This window comes from Malus sylvestris, chromosome 16, assembly GCF_916048215.2.
Source record: "Malus sylvestris chromosome 16, drMalSylv7.2, whole genome shotgun sequence".
Taxonomy (NCBI): domain Eukaryota; kingdom Viridiplantae; phylum Streptophyta; class Magnoliopsida; order Rosales; family Rosaceae; genus Malus; species Malus sylvestris.
In genome coordinates this window covers 10,131,336-10,156,543 of record NC_062275.1, presented here as the reverse complement: position 1 = coordinate 10,156,543, position 25,208 = coordinate 10,131,336, and the positions used below count along the sequence as shown (strand labels likewise).

General features: G+C 37.7%; 3 protein-coding genes across 5 annotated transcripts; 1 reads left to right on the top strand and 2 right to left on the bottom strand.

The window, feature by feature from the left end:
- Positions 1-47: 47 nt before the first annotated feature.
- Positions 48-2,961, bottom strand: LOC126606761 (50S ribosomal protein L3-2, mitochondrial-like). The gene is made up of 5 exons (XM_050274152.1): positions 2,435-2,961; positions 1,600-1,809; positions 1,298-1,402; positions 779-892; positions 48-471 (listed from the first exon to the last, which is right to left on the bottom strand). The coding sequence occupies exons 1-5, from the start codon at positions 2,813-2,815 to the stop codon at positions 298-300; spliced, it is 984 nt and encodes a 327-aa protein (XP_050130109.1). The 5' UTR covers positions 2,816-2,961; the 3' UTR covers positions 48-297.
- A 3,073-nt stretch (positions 2,962-6,034) lies between these two features.
- LOC126608707 (CBL-interacting serine/threonine-protein kinase 1-like) lies at positions 6,035-11,576 on the bottom strand. 3 transcript variants are annotated; one of them, XM_050276690.1, is made up of 12 exons: positions 11,064-11,576; positions 10,752-10,814; positions 8,214-8,285; positions 7,980-8,087; positions 7,794-7,874; positions 7,524-7,703; positions 7,211-7,423; positions 7,002-7,115; positions 6,766-6,882; positions 6,610-6,672; positions 6,384-6,458; positions 6,035-6,285 (listed from the first exon to the last, which is right to left on the bottom strand). In XM_050276690.1, exons 1-12 carry the CDS (start codon positions 11,253-11,255, stop codon positions 6,193-6,195), a joined length of 1,371 nt encoding a protein of 456 aa, XP_050132647.1. In that variant the 5' UTR covers positions 11,256-11,576; the 3' UTR covers positions 6,035-6,192. The 3 variants fall into 3 exon arrangements, with proteins under 3 accessions (XP_050132647.1, XP_050132648.1, XP_050132649.1); XM_050276691.1 differs by having other exon boundaries at positions 6,035-6,255; positions 11,064-11,573; XM_050276692.1 differs by having other exon boundaries at positions 8,214-8,322; positions 11,064-11,129.
- Positions 11,577-16,370: 4,794 nt separating this feature from the next.
- On the top strand, positions 16,371-20,958 carry LOC126609088 (uncharacterized). Its single transcript, XM_050277101.1, has 2 exons — positions 16,371-16,542; positions 20,645-20,958. Exons 1-2 carry the CDS (start codon positions 16,470-16,472, stop codon positions 20,956-20,958), a joined length of 387 nt encoding a protein of 128 aa, XP_050133058.1. The 5' UTR covers positions 16,371-16,469.
- The last annotated feature ends 4,250 nt before the right edge of the window (positions 20,959-25,208 follow it).

Below are 25,208 nucleotides of genomic sequence, written 5' to 3'. Positions count from 1 at the left end.
CTGCCGCGTTAAATAAAAACCGATCTATAGGGGAATGGAATACAAAATTTTCAAGTCGCCACATTTATTTGAAAACATGGTTCCAACATCAAAAACATTTGCGGGTCACTACTCAATTCTGAGGTTGAAATGAACTCAATTATAGTATTACAACCTCTGCGCCTGCATATTCCTATACCAAAAATCAACTTCAAACGAAACAAATCAACGGCCTCTAATAGGTCACGATAGCAATGTAGTCGATTGGGCATAACTCAACAACCTAGTACCTTGTGCAATTTCAAGTTCAGCTACTTGTTAATCTGCCACCATGAACGGATCTACTTCTCCAAGATCAGCAACTAGTGGTTCTAACTTGGATGGATCCTCATCCTCTGAAGCAAAATAAGTTGGAAATGGTAGCGATGAAACATCAGGTTTCTTGTAGAAAGCATCTCTTATGAAAACAAAGTTTCCTTCAGCACCTGGGACCTGTGAGAATAGTCAACATCTAATTGAGTAACGTGAAACCGGAATTAACAACACAACATACAGACTCCAGAAGAGGATTAGGACCCATTACTGTATCGATTTTAAACTGTGCAGTTGCGAATGTGTATCAGCAAATTCATTAAACCAACCAATATTATCTACCCAGCTCAAAACCTTTCATTAATATCATTATACATTTCCTCCTCAACATTCTGAACAATTCGGGAACATATTAAGCTCACAAATTATTGTTGAATAAGGTTCAAAGTGCAAAAACTTAAGAAAAGAAAAGTGTGAGGAGTCATACTTGGCCTTTCACCCACATCAAATTCCTTGCAGGATCAATTTTGTAGACCCATACATTTTTCACCGTTCTCTGTTTCCCACCCATGCGCCCTGGCATTTTTCTGCCTTTAAAGACCTGTTCATGCAACAAATGATTGTCACAGTTGCAATTTATAATTATTGGAAACCATATGCATTTTACAGATAAAGAGAAAATATAAACAGGTAAACCAATATATATATTAGATATATGGCATGTCCACGAATAAACAAAAAGTAATGTTATTTAGACACAAAACTAACGCACTTGTTGACACGTTCTCTAATATAAGGTGGGTCCTGCGTACAATGTAGGGCGCCCGTCTATTAGAAAGCGTGTCGCTTGTGTGTGCTCAAATAGAATTATGGATTAAACAAATAAGCAACAGATTATTTGACTAAATTAAGTCATCTTCATTAGAAGCAAAGAGAAAAGTTTGGTCATAGAGATCCCAAAAGAGCTTGTCAGAATAGTTTATGGAGAATTGTAAGCCATACAAACCTTTCCAGCATCATCTCTCTGACCTGTAGAACCAATACTTCGGTGTGACAGAGATGCGCCATGGGATGCTGGCATACCACTAAAACCGTGCCTTTTCATTCCACCCTGGGCACAGAAAATAAAAATGATACATAATGTTTCATAACCTCACAAAAGTGTTCCTGTTATCACCATCATAATAAAAAAATTTGAGAAACACAGTTGCATAATTCGTTGATTAATTCAATTAAAAAGATTTCCATTTTTTCTTCTTCTTGAAACAGCATACACAACCACAGGTGAAGATAAGGAAATTAGTTCACCTGGAAACCTTTCCCTCGCGTGATTCCTGTGACATCAACATATTGGCCTGGTACAAAATGGCGAACACCAATTTCCATACCAATAGGAAGAAGCGCATCATTTGATACAGGAAACTCGTGCAATTTCCTCTTAAGTGGAACACCCTGAGCTCGGAAATGACCCACCTCTGGCTTTGTCAAATGTTTTGCTTTCTTCTGTCCGCAACCAATCTAACTAGCACCACAACAGAATGCCATCCTATAATCAAACCCGTGACTTTGGAAGTTTTTTCAAATAATAAAATTACCGTCTGTTTAGTGGCCAAGAAAAATCAATGTGATCAATATTGGACAAACCAAACAAAACCCAGATGCAAGTATCAAAATTATCCTTTGTTCGGTTCCACTCAATCTAAATAACGAATAACAGCAGGAAAACAAAATCCCAACTGATGTTCTCTTGGTGGGAAAAAATTTCGGAACTTATCAGTTTCCATTCCTCTAAACCCCTACTAACAAGACCTTTCATGCCCAGCAAAGCAATGCATATGGTTTCAAACTGTAAATCGCAACTGAAGCTACCCGATACTTAAGGCCAAGCTGATCTACTTAAGGTTAAATTGCCTAGTAGTCCAGCCTCAAGACAGACTTTTGCAGATATTAAACAGCAAAACGCAACTTCTATCGGTTCAATTGTATGCACCGTAACGAAATTATAAAACTTTAGAAACGCACTACCATATTCGTCTCTCAAAAATTCCAGAAAAAAAAATCTAAACTTCGAAAATTTCATAACCAAACAAAATCGAATCGAATTCGCGACGAACAGAGCCAAATGAAGAGAAAAAAAGGTTACCTGGAGAGCAGGGAAGCCTTCCTTCTCGGGGGTCTTGACCTGAGAGACGATATTATCATCGACCCAGAGCACAGTTATCGGAACCCTAGCGCCCCATTTGTCCCAGAGCGCAGTCATCCCGCACTTGACGGCTATAAGCCCGGTCCTCTTCGAACCCGGGCTCATCGGCCCTGGCTTCGCTTCGATAACCGGTCTCCTGTCCGCGACGGCCTCCGTCGCATCCACCGTGGCCTCAGAGCTGAACCATCTGAAGAAATGGCACCGAGTCTGCGTAAACGACGTCGTAGCATTAGCGGCAGCAGTAGGAGGAGAAGCAGAAGAGGAGGGGTTGAGTGAGAGAAGGCGGAGGCGGGAAATGAGGCCTCTCGATAGCGCCGACATGGCCGCCGTGAAATCTGAAGAATGTTTAATGGGGTAATGGGTTTGATGGCATGGCGGTGTAAAACCCCGGAAGGAGGTTGCAGCGATCGCAATGGGGATTTGGAGCAGTAGGGTTTAGGACTTTAGGAAGAGAGAGAGATGATGTTTCTGCTCTATGCTCCATCACTCTGTTAAACGGTGTCGTTTAGGTCAAAATAGAAATTGGCCCCTGTGGTTGGGACGAATTTCAGTTTGGTCTCAATAGTTTAAATTGTCGCAATTAAAATTCTGGAATTTTATGATCGTCACCAATTTAAAAATAATGACGAAATTAGGAATTGAGAAGTGTATACAGAGATCGATGGAGGTTCTGATTTAGCTCCACCCCCGTTTTGTGGATTTATCTTTCTAATGCATTAGCGATAAGAAATTGTTATATTGATAATTAAATATACCCTTTAAACTTTTTTGACATGTTTGACAAAAATGGAGATTGTAGGTTAAATATTGAGAAACTTAGGTCATCTGCACTGCAACCGAAGTGTTCAGAGGGTCAGATAGCTGAAAATAGCTTGAAAACCGTCTCGAACCGAGGATTGGGCCAGAGGGCTCGTGGGCCCCACGGAATCTGAAAGGACCAAAGGGTTGGCCAGAAATTCAAAAATTCTTATCGGATATAACTGACAAAAATGCTTAAACAAAAATTTGAATCCAACGGCTAGCCGTTGTATTAAAAAAAAATTTATAATGAATATAAACTTTTTTTTTCTTCCTATAAATACCTAAGTCATTCATGCACCATTTTTAACATAATTTTCACAATCCCATACTATCTCATTTCATTCTATTTTTTTTCTTATAACTTCTATTTTACAAAATTTGTTTCATATTTTTTTTTTACAAAATTTTACATAATTTGTTTCACTTAGCAATTGAATTTGAATTTAAGTTGTAGTTTTTAAATAATAAATTATGTTTAGCCCTATGACCATTTGGCCCCCGGTTGGAGACAGTTTTTGTGATAGGGCTAAAACGAGCCATATGGCCCTCAGTTAAAGATGGAGGCAAATATAGTCATATACTGTTCATTAAAATATTAATTTTTTGAAGGAATAAAGGGCTAAAATGAGCCATCGGTTGGAGATGGCCTTATGAAGGTGATGGAAGAGCTTGGTGCCCCAGGGGATGATGCACGTCAGATGATGCAGCTCCTTGATGCAAATACTGATGGTTCACTTGGCTCAGATGAGTTTGATTTGTTGCAGACCATCAGGTACAAACCTTTTCTTTTTCAATCTGTGGACCTTCAGTTTCTTGTTTTGCAAGAAACCACTGACAGGTTTGAGTGAATTTGGTTGTTGTAGATGGTGCAATTTCCATACTTGAATGCATGTAATGACACACCATTTACACTTTCTATAAACCCTAATACTTCGCTTGGTTTTTCGGAAAATTTTGGAAATTGAAACTAAGAATTTGGAGAGGAGGGAAAGAGAGGCTTACGTACGTGATCGGCCGCGAGTGACTAAGCTGGTTTATTGAAGAGAATTCGGAGGAGAATTTTGAAAGCCGACAACGTCGTTAAGGTAAAGCTAAGGAAGGTGAACCGTCGTGCAATTTTGTTTTTTCCTTTCTGGGTCACACTTGCCAACAACGATGTTTTGGCATGCCACGATGCGAGGGTTAACATGCCAAAGTACAAGAAAAATGCATGTCATGGCTTGTCTTGACACGGTAAGCCTCGCATCGTGGCACGTCAAAACATCAATGTTGGGCACGACATGACAAGCGTTCAAATTGTCGGCACAATGCATATCATGACACTCACATGCATTATGTCGACAATTTGCGAGGCTTGTTACGGCACGCCACAGTGAAGGGTTAGCGTGTCAAGACAAGTCATTACACGCCATGCATTTTTCTAACACTTTACCTACTATTTCAGAAATCTAGGAAATATATGAAGCGTTGTTACTGGTAAGAAACCTTCACAAATATTCAGCTTCAATTATGAATGTGTTCTTATGGGTAAGAGGCTGTATAAATATTCAGCTAAGATATTGATTATTGAACTTGTTCTTACTGGTAAGAAGTTGTGTAAATATTCAGCTCAGATACAATGAGGCATCTCGATTACCTTCTGCGGCCTCAAAAGAAATTGATCTATAGAGAAGCCATGAAGATTTACGCGCCATTAGTTCATGCTGTCGGGACCAAATTGTTGTCATTGTAGCTGGAGGATCTCTCGTTTCAACAATTGTCTCCACATTTCCCATGCACATTACTTGTTAAAGACATCAATTTTATGATCCAAATCTTTATTATTTTTCTCAACAGACTGAATTTATGCGTAATTCGAAGAACAGAGACGAGCAGTACAAGACCGTGTGAATAAGAAGCGTCAAACTGCAGACAACAGCAGACAAATGCAGCAGCTTGATCCAGGTACACGGTGAAGATCTTGGCAGCAGCCTTGCAAGTTGGATTTTCTTGCACCTGGCTGAAGACTTGTAGTAACCCTATCATTCACCACGGAAATAGATTATTTCAACACTACGTAGAGTTATCTTTTTTTACCCAGGTTAAAGGGCTTGGAGCATACGAAACGAAGCTGCAAGCAATGGCGGAGCCAAGTTAAGGGCTACCTGGGCTGTAGCCCAGGTAGCTTGTGGTGAAAAATAAATTTTTACATATAATTCTGATTGATTTTCGAATGTAGCCCACCAAATATTTAGTCGTTAATTCGAATTCTCTAGGTTTAACTATATAAAATAATATAATACAGTATGCAAACTATCTATTTTTCTTACATTATTTTTCTCATCGCTTCTTCTACATGTACAAATTTGGATTTGTTTAATTTTAACACGTTTTTGGCTCAGGGTGTGAATTTTTTTAAGCTAGCTGATACTATGAGAAATAGGGTATCAAGTTTCTTTATTTAAAAAGATTTAAAATTTTAAACTAGCCCACTCGATAAAAAATTCCTAGCTCCGCTATTGGCTGCAAGTGCTAGAGTTAAGGGTGGAGAAAGTGACTAGTGAATTTCACACTCCCGTTTTCTCCTTCTGCACTCCTCCCCTTGTTTATGTCGCTTGATGCTCTTGATTCTTCAATCCAAGTCATAGAAGAAGAAAGAAAAAAAACACTAGTGCGTGGAGGGAAAAAAAGGGGGAGTGCGGAAATCACTTCGTGAGGGTTAAACTACATAGCTGGAACTGCGGACTCTTAACAAGGATGTTTTTCTTGCAATCTGAATCATATTTCACATTAATTTACTTGAGTCTTACAAAGTAACACTAAACATTACATCCAAAAATGAAAATCTACGTGAAAATGTAATATATGGATTCTATATCTACATATATATCTATATCTATATATACATTTCTAATCACTCAGCTAGTCAGCAACTCTTGGCTTGAGGGAACACCTAAATCATTTGAAAGCTTTTTACACAACTGCACATACCCAAAAACTGGATTTAATGCCTGAGATACAAGAGATCGAAGGGGCGTAATGTAAATTTATGCGAGAGCGAGAGAGAGAGAGAGAGAGAGAGAGAGAGAGAGAGAGAGAGAGTACATACCTGTCTATATGCAGAAGAATCACCGCATGATTTTCTCAACTCTACTACAAATAAAGATGGGCTTATCTCAAACACCTGATACAATTATGGAGACAATTGTCAGTTAATTTTCACGTAAAAATGTAAATATTTGTGATTAGAAATTAATTAAGAATTTCAAATGCGTGCCGGGTAAAAATATTGTTTGAGGAAGAAGTTCCTCCAAAAGTTCGGAAATGAAATTTACCTCTGCTGCAACTGATAGACTGCACGCACTTCTCTCCCCCTTGCGTTCTTCCATCACTTTCAACTGAAATATCGGACAAAACATATAACGATTTTCTTCTGGACACAAAAGTAGTTTCAGATTTGTGTAGAACAAGAGGGTATACACAATACTAACCCTTCCATTTTTCTTCTGGACACAATATCCCATCTCCAATACAATTTCTTCGATTTTCTCGAGCAAATCTTTAGCAGAGTGGTTCGACGTAAATCTAATCTTCCTCTCAGACACATCCTAAATTAACTCATACAGAATGCAGATATCGCAATCAGATATAATCTAGAACTTTCATCTTCAGTAGAAAATCGATACATTCAATGCCAAACAAGAAGATAAAATCATTTTCTCCTCACCTCTTTCTCAAAGAAGCCGGAGAGGTCTAGACATGAGGACATTCCGATCAACTGAAAGGCATTGATATGCGTGTATGGGTGCTGGGCGTCTGGACTCCTCTCCCCCTCAGATGGCTATACCAAAAGAAATAACTCTCAGTTATAGCACAGAGAAAAAAAGATAGTTGCACCAAAAGAGTAGACAACGGACATGTATTGCGAATTCATACCACTTCATGTATTGAGAAAGCTTCATCATCGACGTTTTTATCTTCTTCTTCTTCATCAGGATTTACAGGAGAGTAATCCTGCTTGAACCATTCGTCTGACTTGATGCCAGTCATTGTTATTCTGGTAGCAGGGTTGGGATCGAGAATCCTCTTGATCAAGTTTTTTGCACCGGGTGATAACCATTTCGGTATCGAAGTTTCGCCCTTTAAGATCTGTAATCCCTCTTAAAATCTTAGCATCAAATCGAAGGAATGCAAATAATAAAAGTTCCTCACACAACAGAAGAAAGATTCGAAGAGAATTTGTCGATACCTTCTGATAGAGAACTGCAAGATTTCTATCATCGAAAGGGAGAAATCCGGTGAGAATGACGTATAAGATGACACCACATGACCATACATCGGAGGTGGCACCATCATAACCTTTGTTAGCAAGAATCTCGGGAGCAACATAGTTGGGGCTTCCACAGGTTGTATGAAGCAAACCATCTTCCTGATATTTCAGAAACAATCAAAGGGTTAAATTACTCATACTCAACGCGGAATTTAACAGTTCAAAGTTCGGTTTGGAAGAGTAATGTACCCGAAAATCCTGGGGCAAAGCGCTAAGGCCAAAGTCCGATATCTTTATGTTCCCCTTAGCATCGACAAGAACATTCTCCAGCTGCAACCAGAACATACAACGTTTGAAACGTGCGCGCAAACTGGAACACACAATGCAGTTTGGACCTTATCATAAAAATTAATGTTTGGAAAATGCAGGAAGTACCTTAAGATCCCGATGGGAGACGCCTTTGTTGTGACAGTAGCTCACACCGTCGATTAATTGTTGGAAAAGCTTCCTGCCTTCGGTCTCTGTAAGTTTTCCGTTGTGTGCCTGCAGCACAGAGTGACATATTAGTATAATCACAACATACAGAGTAACTCGTATGTTTTCCGTTAAGTGCACGTTTGATAACCATTTTGTCTTTGTTAAAGGCTGCTTAAAGTAAGAGATCCTTACAATTTTGTCAAACAATTCGCCGCTGGTAACATATTCGAGGATCATGTAAATCTTGGTTTTGCTTGCTACAACCTGCATGATAAACATGATTTCATGTGAGGAGTCATTCCTTTTTGCAGACAAATCACAGTGCGATATATGTGGACAAAAAAAATCATTTTAGTCATTTTAATGAGTTAGTTTTGCATACATGTCAGACTGCATTTCCTCTTTTCTAAAAGGCAAAGCGAGTGGTTGTGTAATTGTATAAGAATCAATACTATATATAAACTATTAGTCTAGCGGCAGTGTTGGAAGAGGTTCAAGAGTTCGAATTACTCCTTCCCATTCATAAAGGAAAAAGGAACACTTTGTCAAATTACTCCCTTCATTTATAGTCGTGTGTGAGACACCTACGTTTTCTTCGAAGGCTAATTCTACCCCTCATACAGTCATCACCATCACGCTAAAAATTCTCACCTTCCATTCTTTTTCTTAGTAAAAATCATTTATTTATTCTAATTTACTATATCATTTCCGTCTTGATTAGTCTTAAACTAAACATGAAGACAGTTTTCCTAAACAATTGCATAGGATGATTATTACACATCCTAAGATTAATTTACAAAAACCCTAGTGGATAATAAAAATTATTTTTAAAGTACTTAATGAATATACCCAAGTCACTTGGTCTGATCATTTTCGTTTGAATTTTAAGAGAAAACTAATAAAAATCTTCCACAAAACATTTTTACATCGAAAAACACCTTGTATTAAGGATACTTTTTTGTGTTATATCGACAAATGACAGATAATTTTGTAATTAAAAAAATATCCTTCATAATAAAAAAAAAATGATAATAAAAAAAAATTGTGAATGATAAACAAAATTGTCTACTTTTGAATAAAAAATGTTTTGCATAGAAGTTTTTATTAATTTTCTATAATTTTAATGGTGACAACAAATAGAAAAAAGGTGTGGCCTAACATCGAGCTTCAGGGACCTTATCCACCAAAATGCTTTCATGTGGGACCGCATTCTAAAACTCTGACAAGCTAACAATATGGACACGTGGCTCGAATGGACGGGTTGGGGTTTCAGGTCGGATTTTGATCTCATTCGGACCAAAGTGGAAATTTTAAAAATCTTCATATTTTAACTATTTATCGTATATTATATGATCATAAATTATTTTAAATTAAATACAAATAATATCTAACAAAAATTAATTATACAATATGCAATAAACAATCATGATATGAGAATCTCTAAAATCTTTACAAATAGAATCTAAAGAGGATCCTCATCCTTCCAGGTCAGTCCATGCAAAAACTGCCGCAGCGAGGTGGGGATGATAACAGTGGACACGTGGCCTTAATGGACTGGTTGATGAAGACTTGTCCGTGGGAAATATCCCAACTGTCCAAGTTTTCATTTCAGCCAAGAAAATGTTTCTTGGCTGATGTGCACTCAGGTTTCAATGGACCCGACTTATCTGTCCTTTCACTTTTCATACATTTTCATTTTATTTTATTTTATACGATCATGATTAAATTACGTCAATATTTTATATTAATTTTTTTTATAAAGATAATAAGATAAAAAGTAATAGTAATATAAAATGTTGACGTGATTTAACCATGACCGCACAAATAAGAGGGAATGAGAATGTATGAGAAGTGGGAAGGCAGAGAAGTCAGGTCCGGTTTCAATACTCTCCTAATGTACACTAATTAATATCTCTTAGTACTACGATCTAGTCATATTCCTTTTCACTTATAAGTGAGAAGTCTTAAGTTTCGATTTTCGTCAAAAATGAATTTGAACTATATTATTGTTAGTCTATTGTGAGACTAAGCACATCACTTTCCCTTAATATAGATAATATCGTTTGTTAAAAAAACTAATTACTATTTGAATTCTAAAAATTAACAAATTCTTTGATGACACTTATTGCGATTAGAACAAACAAAAAACTAACACGATCATTCTTATATATGTTAACAAAACATATAAACATGTACAATTTGTGATTTAAATTGACAATCCAAAAAAATAACATACTAAAAATGATAATCTTAAATGTGAATGATACATGTTATTTGGAATGCAGTCCATTGGTTACCTACTAATACTATTTTAAACCCGTACAGGGCCAGCTAAAGTAAAATCAATAATCCTACACATGGACTCATGATTTGGTGCAACTATTAAAGCATTAGTGCGCTGTAAATCCCAAATTATGGAGGCTTAGAGATTATGTTAATAATGATTAAGGATCAATCATTGATCAGACAGTAATAATTCCAACAAGATCATTTCCAGATATTTTTGGTGAGATCCTAAAATTTTTTTAATCATGTTCGTTCATCGTACATCGTAGGTTAATTTTATCAAGTACTGTTTGTGTTTAATTTGAAATAAAAATATTTAAAATAATTTCTAACCATATGTACAATGAACAAATAAGATTGATGGGCCTTCAAGATCCTCACAAAAGAATCCGGCGCAGCATCCATTCGTAATAATTGACATAGAACAGAAGAACATTGTCATACCTCATGTAATCTGACAACGTTTGGATGCTTCAGTAGTTTCAATGTTCCAATCTCATTCTTTATCTGCAAATTTTCAGTTGTGTTAAATTGTTAATGTGTTGTTCAAATTTGAAACAAACCAACCTCGGAAATAAAACGCAGTTGTGAGTTAGGTTGACGGCGTGACCCGTCGACCAACACCTTACACCTGAGTTCGATCCTTTCTATGTAGATCAGAGTAGTTTGAAATTTACGAGCACAACCCAGAAATCCCATTAACGAAAAGATTAAAACTTTGAACAAAAATTAAGATTAAAAGGAAAAAACAAGAACCTGGTCGGTGAATTTAAGGTCAATAATTTTGGTCTTCTCCAGAATCTTAACGGCAAAGGACTGGCCGGACTCGACGTTCTTAGCAAATTTGACTTTCCCGAAATTACCCTCGCCAAGTGTCCTTCCGAGCTCGTATTTCCCCAGTCGCATTCCCTTGTTACTGTAATTTCGACTGTTGCTCACGATCACCATGCAATCACACGCCTCCTCTGTTGTTTCTGCGCAGAGGAGTTGCAGAAAAATCTCCTCAGAAAACAAAAAACGAGTTTTTGAGAATTATTTCGAGAAACGATCAATTCAAAAACGCAAGGCGGAGAGGAAGCTAAAAACGAAGCAAAAGTCCAAAGTCCAAATGGGCAGAAACGGACGCGTATTTGGAAAGTTTTTGGAAACGATCTCTCTCTGCGTTGGAGTTGTATATTTTATATAAAAAGGGGGATGAATTATGAGAAGGGAAGTTGAGTTTCTAAATAATTGGAGGAGGCCATTGGAGGAGTCTTGTATTTATGCAGATTGGCAGTTTATACAACGCATTGTGTGGGATAAAAAGCCAGAGGGGTAGGGGAGTTGAACTGTAATTATGGTGGAAACCCTCGTAAAAATATGTAAAACTAGTAGTCATGTCCCATATAAAATACATTTTGACAGTGAGAAATCTTCCAATTGTCCGGTAGTCAAGCGGGTATTTCACGTGTTAAAAAATAAATCAAGGGATACGAAAAAAATATCATTTTCCTTACTTTTATTATAACATGATATGAAGTATTGCTTAAATATTCGTTGCTTAGAAAAATCTCTCACTCACGAGAGAAAATATTATTTAAGAGTGATACATCAACAATATGTAGAAAACAAAGGTGGACAAGAGAATTTTTTTACTCGAATATACATCCTACATGGTATCAAATTCATGGATATCTAACTAATATTTTTATCTTTTATCTTATTGTATGAATCTAACCAAAATCTTTATAGTAGTAGTATAATTTGGTGATATCTTTTTTATTTAAGTGTGATGTTTTAAATTTGAATCTTATAAATGACAACGTCGGTACCAAATTATTTGTGTTAATCATCTTTCTCATAATTCCATCCATGAAAAATACTTTTATAGCACAAGTACATCGTCAAAGTAATATCACGTGTCAATATTACAATGACATGTAATCATTAAGCTCGTTTGAATGTACTTTTAAAATGACTGAAAATGATTCTGGCGAAAATGTTTTTGGAACCAATTTTTAGTAAAAATGCAAGTAAATTTAAAAAAAAAAGCACTTAAAGTGCTTCACGGAAGAAGCACATAACTAGTGACACACCCTGATCCTAGAATCAAGGCGTGCTGGCCGTCACGTGAGCGTGACGTAGCCAAAAGTGTGACACGGAAGCAAGAGATAAGAGAAATATGAAGGAATTTAAACCAACCACTAGCAGTAATAACCTACTAGCATAAAAGAGTGAGTTATAAAGTAAAACACACGAATTCAGAGCGTAGGTATTAAGTGCAGTCAAGTAGGACTATAATTAAAAGTACAACACCCGTAGATGAGTCCTACATGCAGAATGTCCGTCAGAACGCCGAAAAGAACCTCGTGAGCCACCAACTGCTAACTAGAACCTGGAGGGGCGCAAAACAAAGATGAGTGGGTCAGTAAAACCAAAGATTTTCCAAGAACATTTCATTTAAAACATTTCTAACCCCTCACCGTAAAACTTGTATACTTTCCCAGAAATTTATTATAAAAACATATATATATATATATATATATATATATATATATATATCATCAAAACTCAGCTCACAATCTTTCAACGCTTTTCAGAAAGAATATGCCATGCCATGCCAAAATATAATATGAATGCATCGATATAAATCAAGTGAAATAATAAATCAACCGGAGACCCTACAGTGGTCCGGTACGGCTGATTCTATAGCTCAATATCCCACTCAGCCGGAGTCACCACAGTGACCTATACGGCCATACTCTGCACGTCACTCGGAACTACGTAAGGTAGTCTGTACGATGAAAGGTGTAAGAATACGCTCTAGTGCTTTTCTCATCAATCATCAGCGCGCATCAACTAAGGTCACCCACTAGTCGGAATCACATCTAGCGATCTATACGACTAGCATGTCGGAACCCTCACATGGTCTGTACGACATTCACCTACTTGGATCCAAGGTGAGCGTGCGGTGCGGTGAATAATATAAGCACTAACACCTAGGGTGCAAGTTATGAGCTTTCAATGCAATTCACATAAAATAAATCGTATGAATAATGTAAAACTCATCTGTGCGTCCACAGCGTCAATTTATATATATATATATATATATATATATATATATATATGCATCAATTATCAATTCAAATATCTCATCGATTGCATGCATGGCATTTTAAAACATATTTTCAAATAAATTCATTTTCTGGGAAAAACAATAGTATATAGGTAATACGAAAACAAAACTGCCCACTCACTGGTAAGTCGATGGGTCGTAACCCCCGTGACGTCCCTGGATGCGCTCGTCCTCGGGATAGGTGTCACCTATATGCGAAATAACTATAAAAACGTTAATTAAAACACATAACCAATAATTCGAAATAACTTCTCATACGGTGCTCAATTTGGGTATGTGAATATACTACAGTGGCCTACTCGACGTCACGGACGTCGAGGAATTTTTACAAAAATTTTTGGAAGCCCCACACGCCGGCCAAGGCACTGCCAGACGCGCGGTTACGCGCAGGCCACGCGCCGCGCGTGTCGTCTCCTACCTTGGGCTCGCCAAACTGAATTTTCTAGTGGCCGGAAAACTGGGCAAATTTTGTAATCGCTTGTTCTCCTTCGTTTCTCAACCGTTTTCTTCGAATTTTATATCAATTTGAAGCCCTCAACATGTAGAATCACGATGGACTAGTTTCAAGGTCTAAAATCCACTAGATTTTACCTGGAGAAGCACGATAATCCAACAAATTTTGAAAAACTCCGTTCTCAACCCTCCGACGTCCAAATGTTACCAACGAAGTACCCCGAAGCTCGTGAGGATCTCCTTAAGCTCACTGTGAGCTTGAAATTCCCTGAAATGTATGATTTCACGTGTGCATAAACAGTGCACATTTTCGGGGTTAGGGTTTCACGACGATTCTAAGGGTTTCACTTCCTAAAACTAGTACCATTCAACTCAGAACATCAAAAGGATGAAGAATCATACCTTATTTGCTTCGATCCGTGAAGTTTAGAGGGTTCTTGGGTTTCGTCCGTACTATTTCGAGAGTGAGAGAGAGACTGAACGGAGAAGTGAGAGAGAGAGGCACGGGGAAGAAGGAAGGAAATGTGGTCCTGTGCGTGTGTGTGGTCCAACCAAAACCATACATACCAATTTTAATCCCTAACCACACAAAATACAATCCAAATTAATCCAACTTAAATTATTTTCTCCAAAAGTTTAGGGATGAATATTTAGTCCAAAAATATATATATGTCACACACACGTATCTTAATACCCGTCAAGGGTAATTCCGTCATTTCACGTTCCCGATATAAAAATCCCGGGACGGGCTGTGACAACTAGTACTTCTTGCAGAAAACACTTTAAATACTTTTGGAACCCAAGAACGTAATGAAGAAATTATCGATTCAGAAGCGCATGATGAACATTTTGCAATTTCAATAACAATTTTTACTCTATCTTTTAATGATCGTTTATATGAAACTTTACCTAATCTTAGTACATAGATCATGGTCAAACTACGAATCCTAGTAGATAATCAAAATTATAAGATGTTTAATTGGTTTGGATTGCCACGGACAAAATATAAGGCGTGTGTTGGATGACGGGTTTCACGGCGGCCTTGTAGACTTGGGCAACAACACGAAGACCAAGATTGTATTAAACTATTAGCCACGTTTTTCTTCTGTTTTTTACTTGCCAATCGCCATCTTCTCCTCTCACCCACAAAACCCTCCCGATGCACTCTCAACCCTACACCCCTCCATTTCAACTATATATTATAATTATATTTCAACTTATCATGAGATAAAATGGTGTTACAACTAAGCATACTTATCATTTCATTAAAGTAATTTTTTTTAGGTGTGCAGTTGCGTCACGTCGCTCATGTGATCGGTGACCCTCTCTATTTTTCTTAATTTTTTTATGTAAAATATTAAGTGCACTCAATGCATTTTGAATTCATGATGTTTAAAAGGTAAAAGTACCAAATAATGGATTGTTTCGATGGTTAATGTATTCCACTTCAATTTTAATATTATGTTCTGAATTTAAACCTCTTTTTTTAGTTCAGATTAGTGTGGAATCTCTCTTGTCCTAAAAAATGAAATGAAAGAAAAAATTATTGTAAAAGAAGAAGAAAAACAACAACAACAACGATAATAATAGTGTGACCTAATCCATTGCCAAAAACATAACATAGTGGTTAATCATATTGAAAGTCACATGTGACTTTTTGGCACCCCCAAGAACTTGAATCATTGTACATTTTTGTTAATTTTTCTTTTATTTCTCATACCACTACAACAAACTATCATATTCATGTTTTTTCGAAATATATTTTTCCGTGCAAAATCTGTTATATAAACACTTGTGATCAACTATTTAAAATCTAAACTTAAAGATATTTGAACTTTTTTTTGTTTTTTGTTAATTTTTCTTTTATATAAATCTAAACTATATATTAATAGAGCTCTCTTTGTCAACCAAAAGAAGGTGAAAGAGTATTTAACAAAACAAAGTTTTGCTATTTTTTATTTCTAGAAAATAAAAATTTTGCATTTTTTTTTACAAAAAAAAACGTGGATTAACACTCACGGTTTTTAGTCGGTTTTGCAAATTCGTATATAAATCACCGTTCAATCTATTTCTTTTCACTTTTGCTTCACTGTGAAGTTTTAAAAATTAAGGTGAGAATTTCCGTTGAGATTCTTGAGTGTAGAACCCTATTTGACAACGTTCTAGGCCTCACTGCTATGTTTTTTCACTTATTTTTTTTCAGTTTTTGGCTCGAATATTCTACTAAATATATACATTTTTTGCTCAATAAACTGTAAAACTGCTTCCAAATTCCTTAAAAAGTTTAACTTAAAGCTCAGGAAAACTATTTTACGAAAATAAAAAATTTGTATTTTTGTCAGAAAAAAGGGTGTTAGGCGAGCTTGACACGTGTAAAATAAGGCGGACTTAGCTCAAACAGAACAAGGTGAACCATGACTTGCAAAACAAGGCAGGCTTCGATCACATAAAATGGGACGGACTTCTTGCACGCAAAACAAGACGAGCTCCGCACACTGAAAACGAGGCGGGATATGTCGCACAAAACGAGGCTAGCCCTGTGCACGGAAAACAAGGCTGGCTTCGTGCACGCTAAAACGACGTAGGCTCTGTGGATGCAAAAAATGGACCGGCTTCTAGCACGTAAAATGATGCGAACACCTCACATGCAGAATGAAGTGAACCCAGGTAAGCTCCGCGCCCGGGTGCTCAAAAAATGAGTCGGGCTCCACGCACGAAAAATTATATTTTGAAGAACATGAATATGATAGTTTGTTGTAGTGGTACGAGAAATAAAAGAAAAATTAACAACAATGTGGAAAAATGATTCAAATTGTTGGGAGTGCCATAAGTCACGACTTTCTGGCTGCCACAAAGTCATACATGACTTATCATTTTTGTCACGCCCGGGCCCCGAAATAATTATTTTCAAGGATTTAGTTTGTTGATAGGCCCAAATATAATTTCTACTTCTCAACAAAAATGTAATTCTAAATTATTTAATCTTAGTTGTTTTATGGCTGCATTTAACGGCTCGTTAGACTGCTTATGTACCCTAAACAGGGATCAAGCCATTCGTAGTTCACATTTCCAAAGTTCAAACCAAATCCGAATATATTCATTTACTACAACCATATTAATAGTCAAACCACAACAATTAGGTCTCAAAAACATAATTAGAATAACGAAGTTCGCATAAAAACACAATGTCGGCTCCCTGGCGGTGCGCCGCGGCACCAGCCACCACAGGTGGCGGTCAGCCGCCCTGACTTGCTGGAAAACTCAACTATTTCTAAAAATTCTCAAAAATTACAGAAATGAAGATCTCAATGAGTAGAGAAACTTTCATACCTGAGACCAAGGCCAATTTGGTAGGAAAACACCTCAAAATGGCCACGAACCGTCAGAAACCCTTGTTTTTGGGTGTTCTTGATTCGTCTCCAAAACAACTCCGACGCCCCAACCAATGAACGGGCTTTGTTCCAAACCTCAAGGGGAGTCTAATGGTGGTATTAATTTGATGGAGTCATTTCAGAATTGGGGGAAACAAAGGCACGGGTTCATCGCACCCACCGGTGCGGTTTTCCCACATTCAAGGCCAAATTTCATGATTTTTGGGGTGTAATAGGAAGAGGGAAGGTCATGGAACCTTTTTAAGGTGGTTTGGTAACATAATTCGTCGAAAAACCCGACGAAAAGCCACCGGAGGAGGTGGAGAAAGCCAGGTCGGGTCGATGGCATAGAACCGGGTCGAAGAATCCGGTGCACTTCCTTCCTCTCCTGTCCCCTCATTTCTCTCTTCTCTCATTGGTCACTCTCTCATCCCCCCTTTCCTGATTGGCCCCTCTCTCCCTCCTTTCTCTCCTTTATCTTCCATATCCACTGCCTAATTTTTCTTACTTTTAATATGGGCCACACACGTGGCCTTCCGGATTTGGCTCAAAAAATCTGGAGTATTCTAGAAATGATACATTTACAATTTTACCCTTGACTTTAAGCGTTAATAACTTCTTCGTTATAACTCCATTTCACGAACAGTTTACGCCCACGTGTTTGTGAGATCGAGCTCTATTCAAAAATATAAATTGTGACCTCAAAAGGTTTTACGAATTTTAAATAGTTAATTTCCAAATTGTAAACCTCGTAACTAGTTTAATTTAAAACTAAACTTACACAAAAATCATATAAAAGCTTAATAATACAAATACGTAGATTATTATAATTTCCGAAAACAAAACTTTAACAGTTCTCGATTAAATTCTTTATAATCATCAATTGATTTATTTTCGATTTTCTCCACATATTCATATATTTAAAATTTTCAAGGTATTACAATTTTTGTTAATTTTTCTTTTATTTATCTTATCACTATAACAAACTATAATATTCATGTTCTTTGAAAAGGTGCTTGGAATGTACTTCATGTTCTTAATATGTTTGCCAAAGCTTCCAGTCAAAAGATAAATTTCCACAAATCCTCGCTTAATTTTTTAGAAAATACTAATGCTCAAACTAGAAATGCTATTGTGAATGTTTTACATATTCAACATAAAACTACCATCAGCAAATATTTGGGCATTCATTTTGGAAAGATCCAGTGAATGAATGTGATTTAAGCAAAAGCTTGTTGGGTGGAAGGCTAATACTCTCTCTAAGCCAGGAAGACTAACCCTCATTAAGTCCAACTTATCTAGTATGCTAAACCATATCATGCCTTGCTTTAAATGTCCTACTCGAGTAACCAATGAGTGTAGGGACTTCTTTTGGGGGAGAGATAGGAAGTTAAAACCTATGGCTTGGAAAAAAGTGTGTACTTCTAAGGATCAAAGGGGTTGGGTGTAAGCAGGGCCCGTCCAGAGATTTTTTAGGCCCGGGGCGATTTAAAAAAAAAGTGCCCTAACTTCATGTAAGAAAATTATTTATTTTCACACGTAAGACATCGATAAAATTATACTTAAAAAAACACTTCAAACTCAGTAATTTAGAAACACAGAAACACAAATTTATTTTGTATTGAGAGAGGGAACAAAAAAACTTTGGGCTTACAAGTAGATAGATGATGAGTTTTGTTTTCCATTTGAACTTTGAATGTGTTTTTGAATAAATCGTGAGGTTTTTTTTTCTTATTTACTAATCTTGTCAATATGGGACTAAAAAATAATGATGTTTTCAAGTCTTTAATTGATATGTATTATTAATGAATGGGCACTAAATTAAACATTTTGATGACATGTCATATAATTTGCAAATTTGGTCTACGTATTATTATTTGTTGAAGATTAGACTTGAATTAAAACGAATATTTAAAAATAACAACCCACATAGCTACTAGATAGTAACTAAAAATAAATTAACAACCAAACAAAAATTTGTAAAAATTGAAAAGAATAAACATGCACATAGCATTTTGAACTTAGGACCTCTTGTTAATTTTAAACAACAAAAATCATTGTTTCTAATTAAACTTCTTGATCCTTTAACCAAATTTTATAAATTTATACTTTTATGAAAAGAAATTTGTAAAAAATGAAAAGTAAATAAACACACATAGTGTTTTGAACCCAAGACCTCTTCATTATTTTCAAATGACAAACCACCACTTATAGTTAAATTTTTGTGTCTTTGAACCAAATTTTATAAATTTATACTCTTATAAAAACAAATATAAATATATCACCCTAATAATTTTGGTGCCCCTAATTTTTCTGGGCCCCGGACGATCTCCCTACCTGCACTGGGCCGTCCCTGGGTGTAAGTTAGGATTGAAAGTTTTAAAGGATGAAAACAATTGGTGGGTGCAAATTGTTAAAAGAAAGTAATTAAAGAAGGATGATTTTTTTTGGTTGCAAAGTCAAGCATAACCACATTTTGGCCTGGAAAAGGATTTTGAATAGTAGACATGTTATTCATAGGGGAATTAGATGGGTTATGGGTAATGGTGAGTATATCCTTTTTTGGATCTATTATTGGGGTTTTCCTTATCCATTGTTCCAACTAATTCTTGAAAATCAACGACAAAACATAAATTGGGACACTAAAGTGAGTGAGTTTATTGATAATAAAAGTTGGGTGTTGGACCTAGATGTTGTGAGGAAAATTTGTTTGGTGCCTATTTCCCTTCAAAATAAAAGTGACAATTTCATGTGGGAACACTCCTCTACTGGTAAGTTCTCAATCAAGTCAGCGACTTGGATTCAGAGTAATAATAATCAAGAAGTTAAAGGGCAGAAGCTCCTTAAGAAGATATGTAAGTTAATGATACCTTTGAAGATAAAAAATTTTGCATGGCTTTTTACTTATGAAAAACTTCATACTAGGATGAGATCAAGTAAATTTATTTAAAATATTGACAGATTGTGCCCTGTGTCTGGCAATGAGGATGAGACTCAAAATCACCTTTTTCTTAATTGCGAGCATGCTAAAGAAATGTGGAACCTCTGTCCGGTAAGTCTTTGGAAGAATCATTTGACTCAGTTTAATAAGATGTTAGGTTGGATGGAACTAATTGACAATGTTAAATGCAATGATTTGAGTGATCTTAGTAAAGCTATTTTAAATTGTTGGCAAATGTGGAATGATAGAAATACTAAAATTTTTAGAAGTATTATTCCTAATCCGGCTAGAAGTATCTCCATTGTTGCAAGTGTAGACTTATCTTTTTTTAAGGTTAATTATAAGAAGATCTCTAGGGGTGATCCTTGCCACTAACACCTCATTTGCTGGCGTCTTCCTCCCCATGGTTATGTGAAATTAAACTTTGATGGGTCAATTAGTTTGGATCGTTCTGCAGCTGCTTTTGTTCTTAGAAAAGAGGAGGGGCAACATGTTGGTGCTGGGGCATTAAACCTTGATGGCGCCACCATTTCGGTTGCGGAGGTTGTTGCTTTGAAGGAAGGGCTTTTGTTCGCTAGGCACAAAGGTGTGAAGCAGCTGATGGTGGAAGAGGATTCTAAGCTTGTCATCCAGGTGGTGCAAGATGTTTGGATGCCCCTCTGGCATCTTAAACCTATCATAAAGGACATCAAATGGTTGGCTTCTGAATTTCAGCATATCAGTTGGAAGCATATTTTTATAGGGAGACTAATTTCATGGCGAACACATTAGCTCATGTGGGCCTCAATGTTGCCAACCCACATTTTTGGAATTTTTGTCTTTCGATTTCGTCTATGGAGGCTTTTAATTTTAATTGTATGAGAAACGGTTGTATTAGAGGCTTTAAGCTTTAATAAATTTCTTCTTCATATATATATGTCACATCCCAGTTTCGTCTCCGCTGTAGCACGATATTGTCGTTTTTGGGCCCCGACCACGCCCTCACGATTTTGTTTCTGGGAACTTTCACGAGAACTTCCCAGGGAGGTCACCTATCTTAGGAATGCTCTCGCCCGAACTCGCTGAACTTCGGAGTTTCGATGGAATCCGAAGCCAGTGAGTTCCCAAAAGACCTCATGCTAGAGAAAGAGAAGCATAGACATATAAGGCATATCACCCCCTCTCCATTGGTCGATGTGGGATCTTACAATCCACCCACTTAAGGGGAACACGGCGTCCTTGCCTGCACATCTGCACCAAACGGCAAAGTGGCTCTAATACCATTATGTCATATCCTAGTCTCGGCTTCGCCGTAACACGATATTATCCACTTTGGGCTTAGCATTCCCTCACGGTTTTGTTTCTCGGAACTCACGAGCAACTTCCCAGTGGGTCACCCATCTTGGGATTGCTTTCGCCCGAACTCGCTTAACTTTTGAGTTCCGATGGAATTCGAAACCAGTGAGTTCCTAAAAGACCTCGTTCTATAGGGAGGGGATCATGTACATATAAGGCACATCACCCTCTCTCTGTTGGTCGATGTGGGATCTTACAATCCACCCCACTTAAGGGAAACCCGGCGTCCTTGCCGGCACATCCGTACTGAACGGCAGAGTGGTTTTGATACCATTCTGTCACATCCCGGGCTCAACTCCGCCGTAGCACGATATTGTCCGCTTTAGGCTTACCATTCCTTCACGGTTTTATTTTTAGGAACTCACAAGAAAGTTCTAATAGGTCACCCATCCTAGGATTGCTCTCATCCAAACTCGTTTAACTTCGGAGTTCCGATGGAATCCGAAGCCAGTGAGTTCCCAAAAGGCCTCGTGCTATAAGGAAGGGAGCATGTACATATAAGGCACATCATCCCTTCTCCGTTGGTCGATGTGGTATCTCACAATCCACCCCACTTAAGGGGAACCCGGCCTCCCCGCTGGCACATCCGTATCGCATAGCAAAGTGGCTTTGCTACCATTCTATCACATCCTGGGTTCGATTCCGCCGTAGCACGATATTGTCCACTTCAGGTTTACCATTCCTTCACGGTCACAGATTTGATTCTGTGAACTCGGACGGGAACTTCTCAAAAATAAATCCGTGAGGGAATGGTAAGCCCAAAGCGGACAATATCATGCTATGACGGAGTCAAGATTGAGATATGACAAAATGGTATTAGAGCCACTCTGCCGTGTGGTGCGAGTGTGCCGACGAGGATGTCGGGCCCCTAAGGGGGTGGATTGTAACATCCCACATCAACCAACGGGGAGGGGTGATTTGCCTTATATGTACATGTCCACCTTTATATAGCACGAGGTCTTTTGGGAACTCATTGGCTTCAGATTCCATTGGAACTCCGAAGTTAAGCGAGTTCGAGCAAAAACAATCTTAGGATGGGTAACCCACTAGGAAGTTGCTCATGAGTTCCCAAAAACAAAACCGTGAATGAATGGTAAGCCCAAACCGGACAATATCGTGCTATGGCGAAGCCGAGACTAAGATGTGACATAATGGTATCAGAGCCACTCTACCATTTGGTGATGATGTGCTGCCAAGGACGCCGGGTTCCCCTTAAATGGGGTGGATTGTAAGATCCCACATCGACCAACGGATAGGGGGTGATGTGCTTTATATGTACATGCTCCCCTCCCTATAGCATGAGACCTTTTAGGGACTCATTGGCTTCATATTCTATCAGAACTCTGAAGTTAAGCCAGTTCAGGTAAGAGCATTCCTATGATGGGTTACCTCTCTGGGAAGTTCTCGTGTGAGTTCCCAGAAATAAAACCGTGAGAGCATGGCAGGGGCCCAGTATCGACTCCGCCGTAGCACAATATTGTCCGCTCTAGGCTTACCATTCCCTCACGGATTTATTTTTGGGAACTCACAATAAAACTTCCCAGTGGGTCACCCATCCTGGGAATGCTCTCGTTCGAACTCGCTTAACTTCGGAGTTTCGATGGAACCCGAAATCAGTGAGTTCCTAAAATGCCTCGTGCTATAGGGAGATGAGCATGTACATATAAGGCACATCACCCCTTCTCTGTTGGTCGATGTGGGATGTTACAATCCACCCCCTTAGAGGCTCGAGATCCTTATCGGCACACTCGCACCACACGATAGAGTGGCTCAGATACCAAATTGTCACATCCAATCTCAACTCCGTCGTAGCACGATATTGTCCACTCTGGGCTTACCATTCCCTCACGAATTTGTTTTTGGGAACTCACACGGGAACTTTTCAGTGGGTCACCCATCCTGGGAATGTTCTCACCCAACACTTAACTTCAAAGTTCTGATGGAACCCGAAGCCAGTAAGTTAGGGAGGGGATCATGTACATATAAGACACATCATCCTTTCTCCATTGGTCGATGTGACATGTTACAATATATATATATATATATATATATATTATTTTTTTTCGTGCAAAATCTATTATAATTCGTATTTAAACAATTGTAATCAATGATTTAAAACTTAAACTTAAAGATATTTGAATCTTTTTGTTTTTTGTTAATTTTTCATTTATCTAAATCTAAACCATGTATTAATATAACCATCTTTATCAACAGAAATAGGGTGAAAAACTATTTAACAGAACAAAATTTTACTATTTTTTGTTTAAGCCTCACCTACAGGTGATTTTAACATATAAATTAAAAAAAAAATATTCACTAAATATATATTTTAACATCTCTATATTGTTCACTTATTTTTTACTCTTCTGCTTCAATATTTTACTGAATATACATTTGTCGCTCAATAAATCGTAAGTCTGCTTCCAAATACATTATAAAGATTTCTGTAATGTTCATCGAAAATATTTCGAGAAAATAAAAATTTTGCCTTTTTTTACAAAAAAAAAAACGTGGATTAACACTCACGGTTTTCAGTCGATTTTGCAAATTCGTACATAAATCACTATTCAATCTATTTATTTTCACCTTTGCCTCACTGTGAAGTTTTGAAAATGAAGGTGAGACTTTCTGTTCAGATTCTTGAGTGTAGAACCCTATTTGACAGTGTTTTGGGTCTCATTGCTATTTTTTTTCACTTATTTTTTTAGTTTTCGGCTCGAATATTCTACTAAATATATACATTTGTTGCTCAATAAACTGTAAAACTGCTTCCAAATTCCTTAAAATGTTTAACTTAATGCTCAGGAAAACTATTTTGTGAAAATAAAAAGTTTGTATTATTATAAAAAAAAAACATGGGTGTTAGCGGGCTCGACGCACACAAAACGAGACAGACTCAGCTCACGCAAAACAAGGCAGGCTCCGATCATCAGGGTAGAGGCGAGCTCTGCACATAAAAAATGAGGCGGGAGACGTTGCACAAAATAAGGCCAGCCCTGAGCACGGAAAACAAGGTTGGCTCTGTGCACACTAAAATAACATGGGCTCCGTGGGCGTAAAAACGGGCGGGCTTCTGGCATGTAAAACGATGCAAACACCTCACATGTAGAATGAAGTGAATCAAGGCATGCAAGACGAGACAGGCTCCGCGCACCCTCGAGTGCTCCGGAAATGGGGTGGACTCAGCTCACGTAAAACGAGGCGAACCATGGCAAACAAAACAAGGCGGGCTTCGAACACAGAAAACAGGGTGGGCTTTTGGCATGTAAAATGAGGAGAGCTCTGCACACCAAAACGAGGTAGGATACATCACCCAAAACGATGTCAGCTCTACACAAGAAAAACGAAGTTGGCTTCGTGCATGCCAAAACTACGTAGGCTCTATGGAGCAAAAAGAGGCAGGCTTTTAGCACGCAAAACGATGTGGACGCCTCACATGAAGAACGAAGCGAACCCAGGAATGCAAGACGAGGCGAGCTCCCCACACGCAGAACAAGGCAAATTCTCAAGTGCTCAGAAAACGAATTGGGCTCCATGTCACGTCCCGATCCCAACATACGTCCAAGATCGACACGTGGCGTCACTAAATGCCCGTAACTCAACGTACCCTGCCTTTTGGATATGCACAAAATATAATTCAAGATCCAGATGTATAATAATTTTGCGTATACTTTATGGCTGCATCT